Here is a 21,401-nt window from a genome sequence, read left to right as displayed (position 1 = left end):
ATTCATTACATTGCTCTATTCCCGCAACGTTTCTGTTCCAATTTCTAAATGTATCTTAACCTGACCTCTCCCTCATTAAGGGAAGGTAGAATGGCACTGAACTTGTGGAGGGCTTGGGGGGGCAAGAGAGACAGACATCAGTATGCTGGGTGTATTGTGCTATGTGCAATGGTTCAGGGAGGCTGATGATTGATGGCAGGACAAGTGTTGTAACAAATGAAGTTTCCAACATCCCTCACTGTTGGCACTTGAAGGGAAGACAGTTGACCTTTGCTGGTACATGGATATGGAGCTGGTGCCTGGAATAATAAACCATGCCCCATTGATTGTTTGCTCTGTTGCTACCATGAATTGAAGTAAATTGAAGTTCTAGAGCTGCAAATCCCCTTCTACTATAAGGTTTACTGATTAAACTTAAGGGAACTAAATATCAACATTGTGATTATGTTCTTCCTTGGAGTCATTTGTCTGCTATGCATCAGTAGATATCTCAATTTTTTTTTATAGGAATTATGTCTGTCAATATATCTGAAGCTCATTCAGTACCCTAATTGGTTTCTGGAAATTTAAGACAATCAAAAAATAATTTTATCACTTACTTAACTGTATGAAATTGACTCTTAAACTTCCTTCAGAATCCTTTCAGTGGCCATGTCATTTACTAATCCATGGCATTATGTACCACATTACAATTTTACAACCCAATAAACATCTACAAAATACAAACAAGTTACTCATGTACTCATCGTTTGCTTTCTTTGCATTATTCAATTTTCAGTGTACCTCAAACTCCCCTCCTGTTCCACACACTTCCATCTTACGGTGTGGCATAGGTCTTTGAATTTCTTAATATCACATCCACAGAGTCTCCGCTGCAAATGAGGTTAATGATTTCCACAAAGAACTCCAGTAAATTTGTTAGGAGAGAGCCTCCCCTGCTCCACACCATGAATCTATGCTGTCATCTCCTGGCTCCCTTCCTCTCCATCTCCACAAATCCAGGATGGTTATGAATGGGTCTATGTTAACATGACTTGGAGTCAGTAGTCGGGTGCCACATGTTAAAAGTTACTGTTCATACATCGAGTAAAGGACAAATCTGGAGCCAGTCTTCTTCCTTAACATAGGTTTATTCACAAAAGCACAGACACCACCTCCCTTTTTCCTTCCCCCACACCAGTGTAAACCAGTTCTTATATACTTAAGAATAATTCCCTAATCTTTCCCCAATAGTAATAGCTGCTCTCATTTACAAACTAAAGCATGACTTCATTGTAACAGGATTCCAACATTACCTGATCATTCATTCGTTTGGTGTTGTACATAACAGTGACTGAGTTCAAAAACCAACCCATTGTTTATAAACTGCTATGGGATATTCTAAGGATCTGAGGCACTGTGCAAATGCAAAGATCTTCATTTTTTTTGGAACTGCACCCAAACATATCAGTGTCTTTAGGATCAGAGAGATTTCCACTTGCATCAGTTCTTTGTGACAGATTATTGAATACTGTAACTTTAAATACAAATGCTAGTATTTTTTTATTAATATTTGTTGACATTTAAGTTTCTCTCCTAAGAATTGTTACTATTCCAGTCAAGGGCATTCTAAAGCTACTCATATTACACTAATCTAGGATATCCTATTGCTATTTTTGCTGTACCAATCAAGGGCATTCTAAAACTATTCTCCCAATCAAGGGTGTTATATAGCTATTATACCGATCAAGGGCATTCTAAAATTGTGTTCATCCATATCAAGCATTTATTAAAACTATTCCATGTTACATCAGTCAAAGCATAATAAAAATATTTATATTACGCCAATCAAGGACATTTAATAGCTATTCTTGTACCAATCAAGGGTGTACAAATACTATTCTTATACCAATTTAGAGTGTTCTAAAGCCAATGATATATCAATCTAGGAGTTTTACAGTTTTGTTCAAGAGCATTGTAAAGCTATTACGATAACAATCTGGCAATCTATATTAATTCCTACTGTAACTATTGATGGTAATTTAAATGAAAATATGTTGAAGTTCCAGCTAGCCATGTGGTATTGCCTTATTATTTAATGTTGCAGTAGACAGAAAATGCAGAGCCTGCTTTCCTACATGATATGAACATTTGTAACAATATCACAATACTTGATTTGGTTAGTGTTGATTATGATCTATTGAAATAGAACAATTTGTTGATGTATTGTAGTTTTCTTCGAGTTCAGGTGGATTCCGAAAACGAAAACATGATAATGTGCAGCCTCGTAACCGAAAGGAAGAAAGGGAAAGTAATATAAATCCATCCTCTCCAGTGCTGTTATCCTTCAAGTGTAAGTGCTTTATTAGCTCACCACTTTTATTGCTTTTTCCATCTCATTTTTAGCTTGTGCCAATCTAAGGCATCCTAATGCTTTTCTTACTGAACCAGGATTGAGTTGACTAATATAATGGGAACAGATGCGGAAGAAGATTTAGAATAGCAAAAGGAAACCAAAAATTGATTTGAAAATCAACATGGAGATGTGAATTAAGAATTAGTGACAAGACGTACGAAGCATGCAATAACGCAGTGGCTGATTTGCAGAAGAATGAAATCTAAATGAGAATATTATCTCTGTAATATAAGTCTAATCACATTACTATTGTCCTCCGAGAGGTTTTCTTGCTCCCGTGAAGTTTTGGACTTTTGTTGAGACATTTGTACAGGCCCAGTCATCCTCTTGTACCGCACCAAAGTGGAAGTCTTGACAATATCTGAAGGCTCTACAACACAGTAGCATCACAGTTGAGCCCAATCCTGACCTTATATCCACATTTGTGCAGGAATTTCTGAATGTGTTGCAGGAGTAGGGAAACTAATGTGTGCCCTGACTGAAATCCGCAAAATTGAAAAAGTGCCCTTTTAGTAGAAAAGTAGGATTTGCCTCATCAAAAGGATATGTAATTTGTGTGAACTGAAATTAAAGCCTTGTGTTCCTCAGAAATTTGACATTGCATTTTGCATGAAGTGGGAGTTATCTAGATTGTCAAAAACTTCTGGCTCCTGATGAAACTAATGCTGCAGAAATGCAGTTGCTTTATGCTGTCTTAGTCTGAGATAAGTCAGATCTCATGGTTATCGGAAGGAAGAAATAAAAGACTGGTTGAGTATACCAATGGAAACATTTGGTTTGTTCAGTTTTTTTTCTACTGTGGGGCTAGGATAACCTGTTTCAGCTGTGTCACTAAAGGTTGCAACACATGTTAGAAACAAACATTTACAGATAATTATTGATTGAATTGATTGGAGGTTTCTACAGGCCCATGAATATACTTGGCCATTTCTTGGAATGGGCAAATTTGTTGCTTGGATAGTTGTAATAACCTTTTTAAGGATATTGGTGGTTAGGTGTCAGCTATGGTTGGTAACATTCTTGCCTCTGAGTCAGGATGTTGTAGGTTCAAGTCCCACTCCTTCTCAGGTAAATGTTAAAGATCCCGTGACGCTATTTTGAAGAAGAGTAGGGGAGTTATCCCATGGTGTCCTGGCCAATATTTATCCCTTAATCAAAATCACATGAACAAGTTATCTGATCATTAGCACATTGCTGGTTGAGGGAGCTTGCTGAATGAAAATTGGTTGCCACATTTTCTACACCCAGTGACTGTACTTCAAAAGAACTTCGTTGTAAAGTGCTTTGGGATGCTGGTGATTGTGAAAGATGCTACAGAAATGCAAGTTTTCTTTGCTTTTATATTCTTTTCTACAGACCTTTGTCATTAGGTTAACTACTGAAGGTTGTATTATTTTTGGAATATCAGCCGTTCCAGGACACCACAGTTATGAAACTCATTATAAATTCCTTTGAGAATATGTCTTGATTATTTTCAAACAGTGAATCGGCAGTGACATTGCTGACAATGAGTCAGAGGATGAGCATTTTATCATGTGGGTGTGCTGACAGCAACTTCCCTCGTAGTCAGCAGAGCCAAAGGTACTCCACTAACACGATTATTGTCTTTCGCTCTGCCACATACACAGCCTCTTCCCTCTCACCACAGCTGGTGTCTCTCTCTTTTGTAATATTTTCTCCCTTTCTTTCCTTCCATTTTTCTTTCCCTCTCTCTTTTGTCTCAGTCTTCTCAAATTTTCTTGCTCGATTTCTTCCTCTCCTCTGTTCTCACCTTTTTTCTCTCTACTTTCTTCTCTCTGTGCTCTCAGCTCTCTGTGCACTTTCTCTTTATTCTCTCTGGCTGCTGCATTTCCTGCATTAAAAACAGTGACTGCACTTCAAATTACTTCACTTTTTGGAAAATGCTTTGGGATTTCCAGAAATCATGAAAAGTGCTGTATAAATGCAAATAGATTTTTTTTTCTTCTCTTCTATCTTTGTCCACTTGCCCATACATGCTTACCCCTCTCTCACATTCATGCCTTTAATTCTGAAGGTTGTTGGTTGAAATGCCATGGGATTTGAACAGATAATCTAGATTGCCTTTCAGTGCAGTACTGAGGTATTGCTCTGTTGTCAGAGGTGTCAACTTTTGGATATGTGAAGACCCCTTGGCATTATACTTAGAAAAGCAGGGAGTTCTGGTACCCGGGCCAAATTTCCTCTCCTACACAAAACACATAATATGTATTGGAAAAACTCAGCAGGTCTGGCAGCATCGGCGGAGAAGAAAAGAGTTGACGTTTCGAGTCCTCATGACCCTTCGACAGAACTTGAGTTCGAGTCCAGGAAAGAGCTGAAATATAAGCTGGTTTAAGGTGTGTGTGTGGGGGGCGGAGAGATAGAGAGACAGAGAGGTGGAGGGGGTTGGTGTGGTTGTAGCGACAAACAAGCAGTGATAGAAGCAGATCATCAAAAGATGTCAACAACAATAGTACAATAGAACACATAGGTGTTAAAGTTAAAGTTGGTGATATTATCTAAACGAATGTGCTAATTAAGAATGGATGGTAGGGCACTCAAGGTATAGCTCTAGTGGGTTTTTTTTTATTTTATATAATGGAAATAGGTGGGAAAAGGAAAATCTTTATAATTTATTGGGAAAAAAAAAAGGGGGGGAAACAGAAAGGGGGTGGGGATGGGGGAGGGGACTCACGACCTAAAGTTGTTGAATTCAATATTCAGTCCGGAAGGCTGTAAAGTCCCTAGTCGGAAGATGAGGTGTTGTTCCTCCAGTTTGCGTTGGGCTTCACTGGAACAATGCAGCAAGCCAAGGACAGACATGTGGGCAAGAGAGCAGGGTGGAGTGTTAAAATGGCAAGCGACAGGGAGGTTTGGGTCATTCTTGCGGACAGACCGCAGGTGTTCTGCAAAGCGGTCGCCCAGTTTACGTTTGGTCTCTCCAATGTAGAGGAGACCACATTGGGAGCAACGAATGCAGTAGACTAAGTTGGGGGAAATGCAAGTGAAATGCTGCTTCACTTGAAAGGAGTGTTTGGGTCCTTGGACGGTGAGGAGAGAGGAAGTGAAGGGGCAGGTGTTGCATCTTTTGCGTGGGCAAGGGGTTGTGCCATAGGAGGGGGTTGAGGAGTAGGGGGTGATGGAGGAGTGGACCAGGGTGTCCCGGAGGGAGCGATCCCTACGGAATGCCGATAAGGGGGGTGAAGGGAAGATGTGTTTGGTAGTGGCATCATGCTGGAGTTGGCGGAAATGGCGGAGGATGATCCTTTGAATGCGGAGGCTGGTGGGGTGATAAGTGAGGACAAGGGGGACCCTATCATGTTTCTGGGAGGGAGGAGAAGGAGTGAGGGCGGATGCGCGGGAGATGGGCCGGACACGGTTGAGGGCCCTGTCAACGACCGTGGGTGGAAAACCTCGGTTAAGGAATTTCGGGCTCGGCATGATACTGAACTCTTCTTCCGCCGTCTTCGTCTCCGGGCTCACTTCTTTGGGCAGGAGTCCTCTCCCAGTTCAACGGATCCTTTTACCCATCTTCAATATTCTCCCTCCACCTGGACCCCTCCCTCTGGATTCTTACCTTCTCTCGATCTTTTCATTGAGAACTGTCGGCGCGACATTAGTCGTCTCAATTTCTCTGCTCCTCTCACCCATTCTAACCTGTCTCTCTCTGAACTTACTGCACTCCATTCTCTCAGGTCCAACCCTGACATTGTCATCAAACCCGCTGACAAGGGTGGTGCTGTTGTTGTCTGGCGCACTGACCTCTACCACGCGGAGGCTGAGCGTCAACTCGCAGACACTTCCTCCTACCTCTCCCTGGACCATGACCCCACCACTGAACATCAAGCCACTGTTTCCAGGACTGTCACTGACCTCATCTCCTCTGGGGATCTCCCTCCCACAGCTTCCAACCTGATAGTTGCCCAACCTCGGACGGCCCGCTTCTATCTCCTACCCAAGATCCACAAACAGAACTGCCCCGGTAGACCGATCGTCTCAGCTTGCTCCTGCCCCACAGAACTCATTTCTCGTTATCTTGACTCCCTTCTCTCTCCCCTTGTCCAGTCCCTTCCCACCTACATCCGTGATTCCTCTGACACCTTACGTCACATCAACAATTTCCAGTTCCCTGGCCCCTACCGCTTCCTCTTCACCATGGACGTCCAATCCCTCTACACCTCCATCCCCCACCAGGATGGTCTGAGGGCCCTTAGCTTCTTCCTCGAACAGAGGCCCGAACAATCCCCATCCACCACTACTCTCCTCCGTCTGGCTGAACTTGTTCTCACGCTGAACAATTTCTCCTTCAACTCCTCTCACTTCCTCCAAATAAAAGGTGTGGCTATGGCTACCCGCATGGGCCCCAGCTATGCCTGTCTCTTTATGGGGTATGTGGAACATTCCTTGTTGCAGTCCTACTCCGGCCCCCTTCCACAACTCTTTCTCCGGTACATCGATGATTACTTTGGTGCTGCTTCATGCTCTCGTCAGGACTTGGAAAAATTTATTAATTTTGCTTCCAATCTCCACCCCTCCATCATTTTCACGTGGTCCATCTCTGACACTTCCCTTCCCTTCCTTGACCTCTCTGTCTCAATCTCTGGTGATAGACTGTCCACCAATATCCATTACAAACCCACCGACACCCACAGCTATCTCGACTACAGCTCCTCACACCCCACTTCCTGTAAGGACTCCATCCCATTCTCTCAGTTCCTTCGCCTCCGTCGCATCTGTTCCGATGATGCTACATTCAAAAACAGTTCCTCTGACATGTCCTCCTTCTTCCTTAACCGAGGTTTTCCACCCACGGTCGTTGACAGGGCCCTCAACCGTGTCCGGCCCATCTCCCGCGCATCCGCCCTCACTCCTTCTCCTCCCTCCCAGAAACATGATAGGGTCCCCCTTGTCCTCACTTATCACCCCACCAGCCTCCGCATTCAAAGGATCATCCTCCGCCATTTCCGCCAACTCCAGCATGATGCCACTACCAAACACATCTTCCCTTCACCCCCCTTATCGGCATTCCGTAGGGATCGCTCCCTCCGGGACACCCTGGTCCACTCCTCCATCACCCCCTACTCCTCAACCCCCTCCTATGGCACAACCCCTTGCCCACGCAAAAGATGCAACACCTGCCCCTTCACTTCCTCTCTCCTCACCGTCCAAGGACCCAAACACTCCTTTCAAGTGAAGCAGCATTTCACTTGCATTTCCCCCAACTTAGTCTACTGCATTCGTTGCTCCCAATGTGGTCTCCTCTACATTGGAGAGACCAAACGTAAACTGGGCGACCGCTTTGCAGAACACCTGCGGTCTGTCCGCAAGAATGACCCAAACCTCCCTGTCGCTTGCCATTTTAACACTCCACCCTGCTCTCTTGCCCACATGTCTGTCCTTGGCTTGCTGCATTGTTCCAGTGAAGCCCAACGCAAACTGGAGGAACAACACCTCATCTTCCGACTAGGGACTTTACAGCCTTCCGGACTGAATATTGAATTCAACAACTTTAGGTCGTGAGTCCCCTCCCCCATCCCCACCCCCTTTCTGTTTCCCCCCTTTTTTTTTTCCCAATAAATTATAAAGATTTTCCTTTTCCCACCTATTTCCATTATATAAAATAAAAAAAAACCCACTAGAGCTATACCTTGAGTGCCCTACCATCCATTCTTAATTAGCACATTCGTTTAGATAATATCACCAACTTTAACTTTAACACCTATGTGTTCTATTGTACTATTGTTGTTGACATCTTTTGATGATCTGCTTCTATCACTGCTTGTTTGTCGCTACAACCACACCAACCCCCTCCACCTCTCTGTCTCTCTATCTCTCCGCCCCCCACACACACACCTTAAACCAGCTTATATTTCAGCTCTTTCCTGGACTCGAACTCAAGTTCTGTCGAAGGGTCATGAGGACTCGAAACGTCAACTCTTTTCTTCTCCGCCGATGCTGCCAGACCTGCTGAGTTTTTCCAGGTAATTCTGTTTTTGTTTTGGATTTCCAGCATCCGCAGTTTTTTTGTTTTTTTTTGTTACGTAATATGTATTAATTGGCCATTCATTAATTTGCTACTTCTGAGACCTTGCTGTATGCAAATGGTTTGCTACATTTGCCCACATAACAATAGTGACTGTATTTCACAAGTAAAGTGAAGTGTTTCAGGATTCCCTGATTGAAGAAGTGATCAAGCACTAAGTATCTGCAAGTTCATTCTTTCACTGCATTTTCTGGTACATTTTACTTCCTCTTGGATCTGTTGATTTAGATAGGTATAACCACTTAGTGTGTTTGGCCAATTATATAATATTTTATTATGGTGTATGTTTCTCTTGGCACTTTATAATTTCAGTAGTTGTTTGAATGGTTAATATTTGTACATTCGTATGACGCTCGGAGTTAAAAATATTAGAAGAGTTTTATTGAGTTTTATTTATTGTGTAGTAAATCAGATGAGCTAAGTGTACAGGGCGAAATGTGGCAATATGATATCATAGTTATTACAGAAACATGGCTTAAAGAGGGACTGAAATGGCAACTCAACATTCCTGGTTACAAGGTTTTCAGGTGAGATGGAGTGTGGGTAAAAAAGGAGGGGGCAGTGGCAATTTTGGCTGATAAAACAACTACAGCTGTAATTGGAGGGATTATATGTTAGAAGGATCATCAAATGAGGCAATATGGATTAAGCTTAGGAACAGAAAAGGAGTATAGACCCCAAACAGTCAGAGGGAGGTAGAAGAGCAAACAAGTAGGCAAATACCTGAGAAGTGCAAAGAAAATAGGACAGTTATAGGAGGGTATTTTAACTACCCCAGTATTAACTGGGATGGTTTTAGTGTGAAAGGAATCGAGGGAACAGAATTTTTGAGATGCATTCAGGAGAATGTTTTTGGCCAGTATGTAGCCAGTTCAACAAGAGAAGGTGCAGTTCTGGACTTGGTTTTAGGAAATAAAGCTGAGCAGGTGGAAGAAGTGGCAGCGGGTGGGCATTTTGGTATAAGTGATCATAATTCAGTTAGTTTTAACATAATTATTGAAAAGGTCAAAGATAGAACGGGAGTTAAAGTTCTAAATTTGGGTAAGGCCAATTTTACTAAGCTGAGGAGTGACTTAGCAAAAATGGACTGGAAAAAGCTACTTGAAGGTAAATCAGTGTTAGAGCAGTGGGAGGTAGTCAAAAGGGAGATTCAAGGGGTTCAGAGTAAACATGTTCCTGCAAAGAAAAGGGGTGGAATGGCCAAATCAAGGAGCAGACAGAGTAAGATAAGGCAGAAAAGAAAATCTTACGTCAGACATCGAGAATTCAATACTACAGAAAGCCAAGAGGCGTATGGAAAGTGCAGGGATGAAATAATAAAAGGAAATTAGGAAAGAATGGGCATGAAAGAATACTGGTAAGTAAAATCAAGGAGAACCCAAAGAAGTTTTATCAATATATTAGGAGTAAAAGGATAACCAAGGAAAGAATAGGGCCCATAAAAGACTAGAAAGGTAACCTATGTGTGGAGGTATAAGATGTGGTTATGGTTCTTAATGAATGTCTGTCTTCACAAGAGAGGGGGATGATGCAGATATTGTATTTAAGGAGGAGGAATGTGAAATATTGGATGTGATAAACATAAGGAAAGAGGAAATATTAAGGGGATTAGCATCCTTGAAAGTGGATAAATCAGGGCGAGATGAAATGTACCTCAGGCTGTTAAAAGAAGCCTGGAAATAGCGGATGCTCTGACCATCATTTTCCAGTCCTCACTGGATGCAAGTGTGGTGCCAGAGGATTGGAGAACTGTTAACTTTGTACCTTCATTTAAAAATGGAGCGAAGCATAGATCAAATAATTACAGGCCAGTTAGTCTAACCTTGGTTGTGGGCAAATTATTTGAATCAATTCTGAGACACAGGATAAACTGTCACTTAGAAAAGGATGGAGTAATCAAGGACAGTCAGCATAGATTTGTTAAGGGAACATCATGTTTGACTAACTTGATTGAATGTTTTGAGGAGATAACAAGGAGAACTGATGAGGGTAGTGCAGTTGATGTGGTGTACATGGATTTTAGAAGGGCTTTTGACAATTTCCCACATTGCAGACTGGTTAAAAATAAAATCCCATAGAATCCAGGGGAATGTAGCAAGCTGGAGACAAAATTAGCTCATTGCATTGCAGGAAACAAAGGGTAATGGGGGTGGGTGTTTTTATGACTGGAAATCTGTTTCCAGTTGGGTTCTGCAGGGCTCAAAACTAGATCCTAGTTTTGTGGTATATATGAATGATTTGGACTTAAATTTAGTTGCCATCATTAAGAAATTTCCAGACAACACAAAAATTAGCTGTGTAGTTGATTGCGAGGAGGAAAGCTGTGGACTGCAAAAAGGGCAGAAAAGCGGCAAATGGAATTCAACCTAGAGATGTTGCATTTGTGGAGGTCAAATAAGGCAAAGTAATACACAATAAATGGGAGGATACTGAGTGGTGTAGAGGAAGTGAGGGATCTTGTAGCACATGCCACAGATCTCCAAAGGTATCAGGACAGGACAACAAGGTGGTTATTAGCTGAGGCAGAGAATATAAGAGCAAGGAGGTTATGCTGGAGCTATATAAAACTCCAGTTAGGCCACAACTTGAGTACTGTGTGCAGTTCTGGTCACCTCAATACAGAAAGGATGTAATTGCACTAGAGAGAAGTACAGAGGAGATTTACGAGGATATTGCCAGGACTGGAAAATTGCAGCTATGAGGAAAGATTAGATAGACTGGGGTTCCTTTCCTTGGAACAGAGGAGACTGAGGGGAGGTTTGATTGACGTGTACAAGGTTGTGAGGGACTTGGATAGAGTGGATGGAAGGGACTCATTTACATTAGCAGAGAGTTGATATAAAGTGACTGGTAGAAGGAATAAAGAAGAGATGAGGAAAAATCTTTTCACCCAGAGGGTGATAAGGATATGGAACTCATTGCCTAAAGAGTAGTAGAGCAGCCCTCAACTCATTTAAAAGGTGTCTGGATATGCACCTGAAATTCCGTAGTCTCCAAGGTTATGGACCAAATGCTGGAAAATGGGATTAAGCTGGGGGGCTCATTTTTCAGCTGGCGCAGACACAATAGACAAAGTGCTATAAATTTTTCTCCTGTGCTATAAATATTTCTCCTTTTGTGCTATAAATATTTCTACTTTTTCTAAATATCTGAAAAGAAGGAAAGTGCAGGGATGTGGGGAGAGGGTGTGGGAGTGGCATACGTGAATTGCTCCTTAGGAGAGCCAGCACAGACAAAATTAGCTGAAAGGTCACCTTTTTTTTAAATTCATTCACAGGATGTGGGCTTCGCCGGCTAGGCCAGCATTTATTGCCCATCGCTAGTTGCCCTTGACAAGGTGATGGCAAGCTGCCTTGAACCGCTGCAGTCCACAGTGCTGTTAGGAAGGGCGTTCCAGGATTTTGACCCAGCGACAGTGAAGGAACAGTGATATATTTCCAAGTCAGAATGGTGAGCGGCTTAGAGGGTAACTTCCAGGTGTTGGTGTTCCCATCTATCTGCTGCCCTGTCCTTCTAGATGGTAGTGGTTATGGGTTTGGAAGGTACTGTCAAAGGAGCTTTGGTGAATTCCTGCAATGCATCTTGTAGATGGTACACACTGCTACTACTGTGCGACTGTGGCGGAGGGAATGAATGCTTGCAGATGTGGTGCCAATCAAGCGGGCTGCTTTGTTTTGGATGGTGTCAAGCTTCTTCAGTGTTGTGGTTGCTGCACTCATCTAGGCAAGTGGGGAATATTCCATCACACTCCTGACTTGTGCCTTGTAGATGGTGGACAGGCTTTGGGGAGTCAGGAAGTGAGTTACTCATCACAGGATTCCTAGCCTCTGACTTGTTCTTGTAGCCACAGTATTTATATGGCTAGTCCAGTTCAGTTTCTTGTCAATGGTAACCCCCAGGATGTTGATAGTGGGGGATTCAGTGATGGTAATGCCATTGAACGTCAAGAGGCGATGGTTATATTCTCTTTTGTTGGAGATAGTCATTGCCTGCACTTGTGTGGTGCAAATGTTATTTGCCACTTGTCAGCTCAAGCTTGGATATTGTCCAGGTCTTGCTACATTTGGACATGGACTGCTTCAGTATCTGAGGAGTCGTGAATGGTGCTGAACATTGTGCAATCATCAGCGAATATCCCCATTTCTGACCTCTTGATAGAAGGAAGGTAATTGATGAAGCAGCTGAAGATGTTTGGGCATAGGGCACTCCCCTGAGGAACTCCTGCAGTGATCTCCTGGAGCTGAGATGACTGACCTCCAACAACCACAACAATCTTCCTTTGTGCAAGGTATGACGCCAACCAATGGAGAGTTTTCTCCCTGATTCCCGTTGACTCCAGTTTTGTTAGGGCTCCTTGATACCACACACTGTCAAATGCTGCTTTGATGTCAAAGGCAGTCACTCTCACCTTACCTCTGGAGTTCAGTTCTTTTGTGCATGTTTGAACCAAGCCTGTAATGAGGTCAGAAGCTGAGTGACCTTGTCGGAACCCAAACAGAGCATCAGTGAGCAAGTTATTGCAAAGCAAGTGCCGCTTGATAGTACTGCTGATGACCCCTTTCACCACTTTACTGATGATGGAGAGTAGACTAATGAGGCAGTCATTGGATTTGTCCAGCTTTTTGTTTACAGGACGTCCCTGGGCAATCTTCTAAATTACTGGGTAGATGCCAGTGTTGTGGCTGTACTTGAATAGTTTGGCTAGGGGCACAGCAAGTTCTGGAGCACAAGGCTTCAGTACTATTGCTGGAAATTTGTCAGGGCCCTTGGCCTTTGCAGTATCCAGTGCCTTCAGCCATTTCTTGATATCACATGGAGTGAATCAAATTGTCTGAAGACTGGCATCTCTGATGCTGGGGACCTCTGGAGGAGGCCAAGATGGATCATCCACTCAGTACTTCTGGCTGAAGATTGCAGCAAATGCTTCAGCCTTAAAATATGCTATATGTGCTATAACGATTCTAAGAACTAATTGAAGGTTTGAAGAAACCAGAGGGTGATTTTAACCAAATACTTTAGGTTCTAAAGAAGTGGTCAAAATATTAGGCTGAAGCACTGGTATAGCCTGTATTTAGTGCAAAATGCCATCTTGGCAAAAGATTGAAGCCAGTGCTAGGAACAGCTGCCTGGAGGAGAGTTAAACTGATTGCCACTTAAGATGCCTGCTGGTGCTCATTAAAGAAGCTGCACAGCATTTTTGTGGATAGCAGTTCAGATAACAGCCTGTCCTAACAGTGACCAGCTGTTTGGGAGTAAAAATGGCATTGATGTCGATTTCAAGTGCTATTTAAAGAGAAAGTCACCACTTAAAAGCATACTCACCATTTCATGGTTATTGCTAATGGAGCTGTGAAAAGATCCTCTAAGACACAGTTATAGATTTTATGGGACACTTTGTCAAGTCTTCACTAAGATACAAGCAATATTTATTCTGGAAATGTTCTGAATTTGCCTAAAAAAGATTAAGTGCAATGCTACTGCATCTTAAGTTGGCCACCAGGAGAAAGGGAGTGCTTGGTCATCAGCGTCTTGCTAGGGTCTCCTTTGGTCTGGATGAGGAATTGGAGGAGGACATAAGACCAGGATGTGCCTCACCAGCAGCTACAGGAGAGAACAATAGGAGGTCAAGATGGCATCCTGCCTCCCCTGTAGATACAGGATTTTCCTCCTCCTCTGGACCTCCAATGCTGCATTTGATGACCTGTGCATTCTCTTCCCTCAGTCCCTGAGCTATCATGCAAAGTGTTGCTTTGTGGTTGGCAGAGCACACCACATATTTAGTGGAAGTGGGTGCAAGGATCCCATATATTCCGCTCCATAAAAATTGTGTCTGATCAACACTTGAGTGCTAAACCTGCAGGTTTATGGTGAGCAGCTGTAGGCACAATCAAATTATAGCAATCAACAATTAATCCAAAAATTGTGTCTTGAATCTGGACTTTCAAACAGGTGTTATTAACACAGTGCCTATTTAGTCGTTGTTTTCAGCCTTTGGCCAAAATAACTCAGAAGTGTTTTGCTGTTTTCAAGCTAACTTTTTGCAGGCCTGGGAAGGTTCCTTTAATCTGTGGTTTATAGGGAAGAAGCTGTGGTTTGAGCATGGTTTAAGTAAATCACTGCTGTGGAGGCTACCTCTGCTTTCATTCTCTGCCTCAGGGACTTCTCAGGAAGTGCTTTTCAATGTTAACGGAAATGAAACAAGCAGTAGTTTCTATTGTTCTATAAGAACGACATTGTATCATTTGCAGTGAATAGTCCATTGACATTTTCACAGATGAACTAAAATTGTGATTATAGACAAACTAATTGTTTTCCTCATTTTGTTTTGATCAGCCTTTCAAAAGGAGCTAGATGCAAAGCATGATAAATATGAGAGGCTAGTAAAACTCAGTCGTGATATTACTATTGAAAGCAAACGGATTATTTTTCTTCTGCACAGAGTAACCAGGTGGGTAGTGAACGTTTATTAACTTATTACAAAATTAAATATATTCAGTGAAGAGTGCTATTTATATATAAAGTAGGTCTCTCAAAATGTTGCTGTCATGAATTTGGTTGAATGTTATTTGATAAGGACAGAAGTGTTATTCCATGTGATACACATAAAACTTTGCTGGTAATGTCAGCCTGTGTACCTATAAGGCCACAAGTATAAGCGTTACATAAAGAGTCAGTCATTCATAGTTTAATGTCTAGTCCAGGGACTTTGGGAATCGGTATGTGCTGGTCAGATTCATTCACCAGCTGTGAAGCATATAGTATTTGAAAGTTGTTTGAGGACAGTAACAAAATGTGATATGTGCAGGTGTGCCATGCTTAATATTACTTGTGAATCCAGAAGTAAGCCAAAGGATGCAGTGTTTTGTAGGGCAGAACATTATAGAAATTTAAAACATTGTGTTATTCTGCTGCTGAAGTGTTGGTGTGTCCTTTTTTTAAAGCTTTAGTTGTTGATATAAATGCTCAGTCATGGATTAGACTGCATATTGGAACGCTGGCTACATTGTGGGAAGGTAAATACAAGAAAGCAGACACTATGGCTCAAATATTAAGTTTTTTGTTATTTTGAAAACGCTGCACAATGTGGGGTGGTTCTGGAATGTAGGGTACCTGGAAGAGGGATCCTTGTTTTAGGAACTGGGGAGAGTTCTCTGATCAGGAAGGACAGATAATTCAATCTGTCAGTTTGTAAACTCTTGAGATTGCATCTTAAAGTCTAGGAGGGGATTGGTCCCAGCATGACCCGCATTGAGTGGGGAGGCAGGTTCTAGCACTCTTTACAGGTTTGTAGCCTAGAAGAATGGGACTTCAGCAGTCCTTGTCTGTTTGGTGCTCTGACAAATGCCCCCCTCCCCCATCTAATGCCCCTTTTGTAGCATAAGACATTCTCCTCCATTGCTTTCTGCATACATTCTTCCTTAAAGTATTTAGTGTACTATTAGTGAGTATGTTGATTTGTATGATATTTAATAAGCATAAATTTCTAGTTCATACCACAGTTTTAATAATTCGTTATACCAAGTAATTGACTTTTAAATCTAACAAAATAGTTAAGAGAAATATTTTTAAACTTTCATCCTTCAGATTGAGAAAAAGAAATACATTCTTAATAAGGAATTTGGTTTTATTTGTTTTGTTTTGTAATTGTCTCTAAAGAAAGCATGGCTACTGTTAATTACAGGTGTAACAACAACAGATTTGGTCAAAGTGAAGATTTCAAAACAAGAGTACTTGGTAATATGTTAATTGCTGTGATATGAAATCAGTGTCCAGTTTGGTTCAAAAGTTCAGAGATTCAAACATTATTGGATCTGTTTCACAGGCTTAAAATGGGCAGAATAAATACAAATTTAGCAGAGCAGTGATCCTTTGATTTGGGTTGCCACTAAACTTGTTGGAGCCTTTTTCTGTAGCACAGGGCTCATTCCATATTGAAATAATTGTCCTGTGCGTGTTTCAGAATTTGTTTCCTAACTTTCAGGCTCTACACCTGTCATCCTGTGACAGGTCTTTGAAAGAACTATCCAACTTTTCACACTCCCCAGCTCGCTTTTTTTTTTGCATTGCAAAATGTATCTACTGCTGAGTGAAACACTGTTGAATGAAAGAAATATCCCCTTTTGACAAATAGTAAAAGCTGAATTTCCCACTTCACAATACCATGGACTGAGATGAGCAAGTCAGAGAATTGACTTGGAGAGATAAATTATCAATTTTTTTTCGAATTCAGGTAGAATTTCCTTAGATAAACTACATATTTACAAATTATGCTTAGTTATTTATTGCATCTAATAAACTCTTCAATTCACAGCATTAGTGACATTGAGGAATTGCTAAATGAATCTGAGGGCAAATTTGGTGATGTTAGACTAAAGATCCAGCAAATTTCCCAGGAACTGATTGGTGAAGACACGTGCCAATTTCACCGTGCATTTTCTCCAGGTAAGAGGCCAATTTGAATCCATTTTCAATTTTTTTCTTGGAAATAGCCATGAATAATACTTCAATCTAAAACCTAAATTTCACTTACACATTTCAAAATAATGTGAACCTGTTCTTTAGAAGACTAAGTTATTTTAAATGGATTAGTGATTATTTATTATCTAAGTCATGTACTGGAATAATAGAAAATTTGAATCAGACAAACCAAAAATAGTTGCAGTGTAATTTTTGTATTTTGTTCAATCAAGTCCAGGCACACACATTCTTTAAGCAGTAGACATAAAGAGAAATAAAGACAATTACCCTGTTGTTCCCTGGGTAGAAACATAACCTTCATTGATCCTTTTCAGTTTTGACTCTCTACAAATTGTTAAGGAAAGCTCAAGATCTTTATTAGTCACTTCTCACACACACTGTCCTAGACGAATCATTGTAGCGTGACAAGTACTATGGTGAACAAGACTTCCAGAAATGAGAGAATTCCTACAAAATAGCACATTTCACTAGTTTAGCATCCAGGCCTAGTGTCCTACTTCCTATCTCAAGATTATCTTGACTATCTCAGTTCCAACGTGGCAACAAAAATTAGGCAACAGGCACATCTTGCAAGCTAAATCCTGCATTTCAACAAAAAGTTAACCACAGTGTCAGCTAAATTGTACCCTGACACATATAGTCTTCTTGCACCTTGTGAATGAACAAACTTAGCATTTTATTTCTAGCTACAGTACAAATCCACAAGCTATTAATAAGTAAAATGAAAGCAAAAACCTTAATCGCATGAGATTATACCAATTCGAATTCCACATCTATTTTACAATACTGTGATTTAAATAATTTGAAGCTTGTTGACCTTCATGCTGTTATGAAAGATGCACCAGAAATAGGTTGCCAGCTCTGATTTGACATACTCCTTGAAGGTTTGAAATAGGAGCATGTGACTGTCCTAGTACCTGGCCCATCATTCTCCAACAGGGTTGATGCTTTGGTGTTCCTATTCTGCTGCATTTCTGATGGTGGAGAAGGCCTTAAGAACTTTGATCCAATTAGAACCATTATTGGTCCATGATGTGTAAAATTGCTGGGGAGAATTCCTCTGACTTGCTTTTGAGACCTGAACACTAACATGTAGTGTATGTTTTTATTTTCGTAGATTGTTTTGTTTAAAATCTTTTTAAGTGGGCCACCCCTCCCTGAAATTCTGCTGGCGTCTTGCCCCTTTAATGGGAAACACTTGAAACATTTTGGTGGGATTGGGTTTTTTCAGCCCATTAGAAATAAGAACCCCTGCACGTCCACTGGCCAACTACAAAATGGAATCGCCTTCTCCAGTCTCTAAATAAATGTTTGGTACAGTTCAATTTCAGGTGTGTCTGCAATTACTTTTCTGAAAAAGAGCTCCTTTGTTATGAATATCTCATATTTCCTGTTCCAGTATGACATTATTTGATATTTCTGATCATTAAAATCCACCTCTAGGCTTCAAGTAGTGAACTAAACATGTGTCCCACACGTTTAATTCTGTGATTTGCCTAAAAATCATCTTTTACAATCAATTGCATCCAGATTGCATTAATAGCACTGAATCTGTTTCACATTGATTGTCAGCTGCTTTGCAATTGTTTCACTGCCAGTTGGAGCAGTGGGAAATTATTGTATTATAATTGGATGGCCATTTTGAAAATTTAAATGATACACCCTTGATTACTCATCGATGGAATGTAAAATAGATATTGCAATGTGCATCAGTGATAATATTTTGCATGAAGTAAGAAATTAAACATATGGTGAAACTTCCAAGTTTTGTTCGTATTGTTGGTGAATCCTGATTGAAAGTGCATTCTAATGTATTCTTTTAAAGCAGCTGTTGTATCAGAATACAACTTACTCCGTTTTCAAACACTGACACCCTTGTTATGGTGAATTATTCATATCAAGCATCTAACTTAAACAACCGCAGAAGGCGCAACACCCCTTTACTTCCCCTGTCCTCACCGTCCAAGGGCCCAAACACTCCTTTCAAGTGAAGCAGCATTTCACTTGCACTTCCCTCAATTTAGTCTACTGCATTCGCTGCTCCCAATGCGGTTTCCTCTACACTGGAGAGACCAAACGCAGGGTGGGTGACCACTTTGCGGAACACCTTCAGTCTGTCCGCTAGCGTGACCCAGAGCTCCCTGTCACTTGCCATTTCAACACTCCACCCTGCTCTCATGCCCACATGTCCGTCATTGGCCTGCTGTAATGTTCCACTGAAGCTCAACACAAACTGGAGGAACAGCACCTCATCTTCCGACTAGGCACTTTACAGCCTTTCGGACTGAATGTTGAGTTCAACAATTTTAGATCATGAACTTTCTCCTCCATCCCCACCCCCTTTCCAATTTCCCCCTTTTTTTCCAATAATTTATATAGATTTTATCTTTTGCCACCTATTTCCATTATTTTTAAATGTTTTTCCATCCATTATTTTATCTCTACCTTTTAGCCTATTTCAATCCCTTCCCCCCGCCCCCACCAGGGCTATCTGTACCTTGCTCGTCCTGCTTTCTACCCTTAATCTCACCTATTCACACATTCCTTAGATAATATCACCACCTTCAACACTTCTTTGTCCTTTTGTCTATGACATCTTTTGTCTATCTCCACCTATCACTGGCCCTCTATCCAGCTCTACTTGTTGTCCCCCCCCTTAAACCAGCTTATATTTCACCTCTTTTCTATTTTTCCTTAGTTCTGTTGAAGAGTCATACAGACTCGAAACATTAACTGTGTTCCTCTCCGCAGATGCTGTCAGACCTGCTGAGTTTTCCCAGGTGTTTTTATTTTTGTTTTGGATTTCCAGCATCCGCAGTTTTTTTGCTTTTAACTTAAACATGCATTGAGTTGACACTGAGGCACATGCATGTATATCAAAAAATGTTTGGCATGATTCCCTTCTTTTGACCAAGTGGCTCATCTTCACAGCTCAGATGATTTTTTTCCACCAATTGCTGGCAGTTGTAGGATGCAGAAGGCTGGAAGAATCTGTGCAGCTCAGCCTTGGTGTGCAGGAAGTGATAAGTGAACTGCAGTCCTGGAGCTGTGGTTTCTGAATGCTGGACAGGATTTGGCTAGGGAGGTTATGTCTGTTCAGTCCCACTGATAGTCTGACAAGGCCAACATCAGTGCAGTGGTGTCCCCTGCCTCATGTTCCCGATCCAGTTCTGGCTTCAGCTGCTTGAGATATTTTAGCTGTAGCTTTCTGAAGCCATAGTCCCAGCCCTGGAACACTTGACTCCATGCTGTGGCTGAATCAAAAAGTTGAAAGATCTAGCGGATGTTCTGGAATTCGGAACAACTAACAGAGTGTAACAGCATCCTCAGCGTGATTGCTGGTCATGTGCAGTTTGGTGCCTTTTGACTTTCAAACTGGACAGAGTCGGCAAAATATAGATTTTGATCATATTATCACTGGTTCTGGAAGAAGATATGAAGGGGCTGGGAAATGACAGTATGGAGGAGTGCAGGAATCGAAGATTATTGCCAACTCAAGGAAGAACATTTAAACAGGATTCAAAGCAGCATCACTTAAAAATTGTTATTTAAATCACCAAAAAATATATTTCCTGTGACGCTGATGATGCAAAAGAGGGAGTGAATGTTTGTGGATGTGGTGCCAATCAAGCAGGCTGCTTTGTCCTGGACGGTGTCAAGCTTCTTAAATGTTGTGGGAGCTGCACTCATCCAGGCAAGTGAGGAGTATTCCATCACACTCCTGACTTGTGCCTTGTAGATGATGGACAGGTTTTGGGGAGTCAGGAGGTGAGTTACTAGTCACAGGATTCCTAGCCTCTGACCTCCCCTTGTAGCCACAGTATTTATATGGCTAGTCAAGTTCAGTTTCTGATCAATGGTAACACCCAGGATGTTGAAAGTGGGGGATTCAGTGATGGTAATGCCATTGAACATCAAGGGGGTGATGGTTGGATTCTCTCTTGTTGGAGAAGGTCATTGACTGGCACTTGTGTTGTGCAAATGTTGCTTGCCACTTGTCAGCCCAAGCCTGGATATTGTCCAGGTCTTGCTGTATTTGGACATGGACTGCTTCAGTATCTGAGGAGTTGCGAATGGTGCTGAACATTGTGCAATCATCAGCGAACATCCGCACTTTTGACCTTATGATGGAAGGAAGATCATTGATGAAGCAGCTAAAGATGTTTGGGCCTAGGACACTTTCCTGAGGAACTCCTGCAATGATCTCAAGGAGTTGAGATGACTGACCTCCAACAACCCCAACCATCTTCCTTTATGCTAGGTTTGACTCCAACCAGCTGAGAGTTTTCCTCCTGATTCCAATTGACTCCAGTTTTGCTAGAGCTCCTTGGTTCCACACTCAGTCAAATGCTGCCTTGATGTCAAGGGCAGTCACTCTCACTTCATCTCAGGAGTTCAGCTCTTTTGTCCATGTTTGAACCAAGGCTAGAATGAGGTCAGGAGCTGAGTGGCCCTGGCAGAACCCAAACTGGGCATCAGTGAGCA

General features: G+C 41.7%; 1 protein-coding gene across 4 annotated transcripts in view; it reads left to right on the top strand.

Annotated features, from left to right (window-relative positions):
• The window catches only part of tsnax (translin-associated factor X), a 61,326-nt gene that overhangs the window by 7,113 nt on the left and 32,812 nt on the right, over positions 1–21,401 (top strand). For 2 of the 4 annotated variants that reach the window (XM_041188623.1, XM_041188622.1), the window contains exons 3-5: positions 2,212–2,332; positions 14,772–14,886; positions 16,750–16,880. In XM_041188623.1, the coding sequence (XP_041044557.1) occupies positions 2,212–2,332; positions 14,772–14,886; positions 16,750–16,880 (367 nt within the window). The remainder of the gene's footprint in view (positions 1–2,211; positions 2,333–14,771; positions 14,887–16,749; positions 16,881–21,401) is intronic. The other 2 variants (XM_041188624.1, XM_041188625.1) reach the window with 2 other exon arrangements.

Source organism: Carcharodon carcharias, chromosome 5, assembly GCF_017639515.1.
Source record: "Carcharodon carcharias isolate sCarCar2 chromosome 5, sCarCar2.pri, whole genome shotgun sequence".
NCBI lineage: Eukaryota > Metazoa > Chordata > Chondrichthyes > Lamniformes > Lamnidae > Carcharodon > Carcharodon carcharias.
Note: the sequence above shows the minus strand (reverse complement) of the source record. Positions and strands in the feature narration are given on the sequence as shown.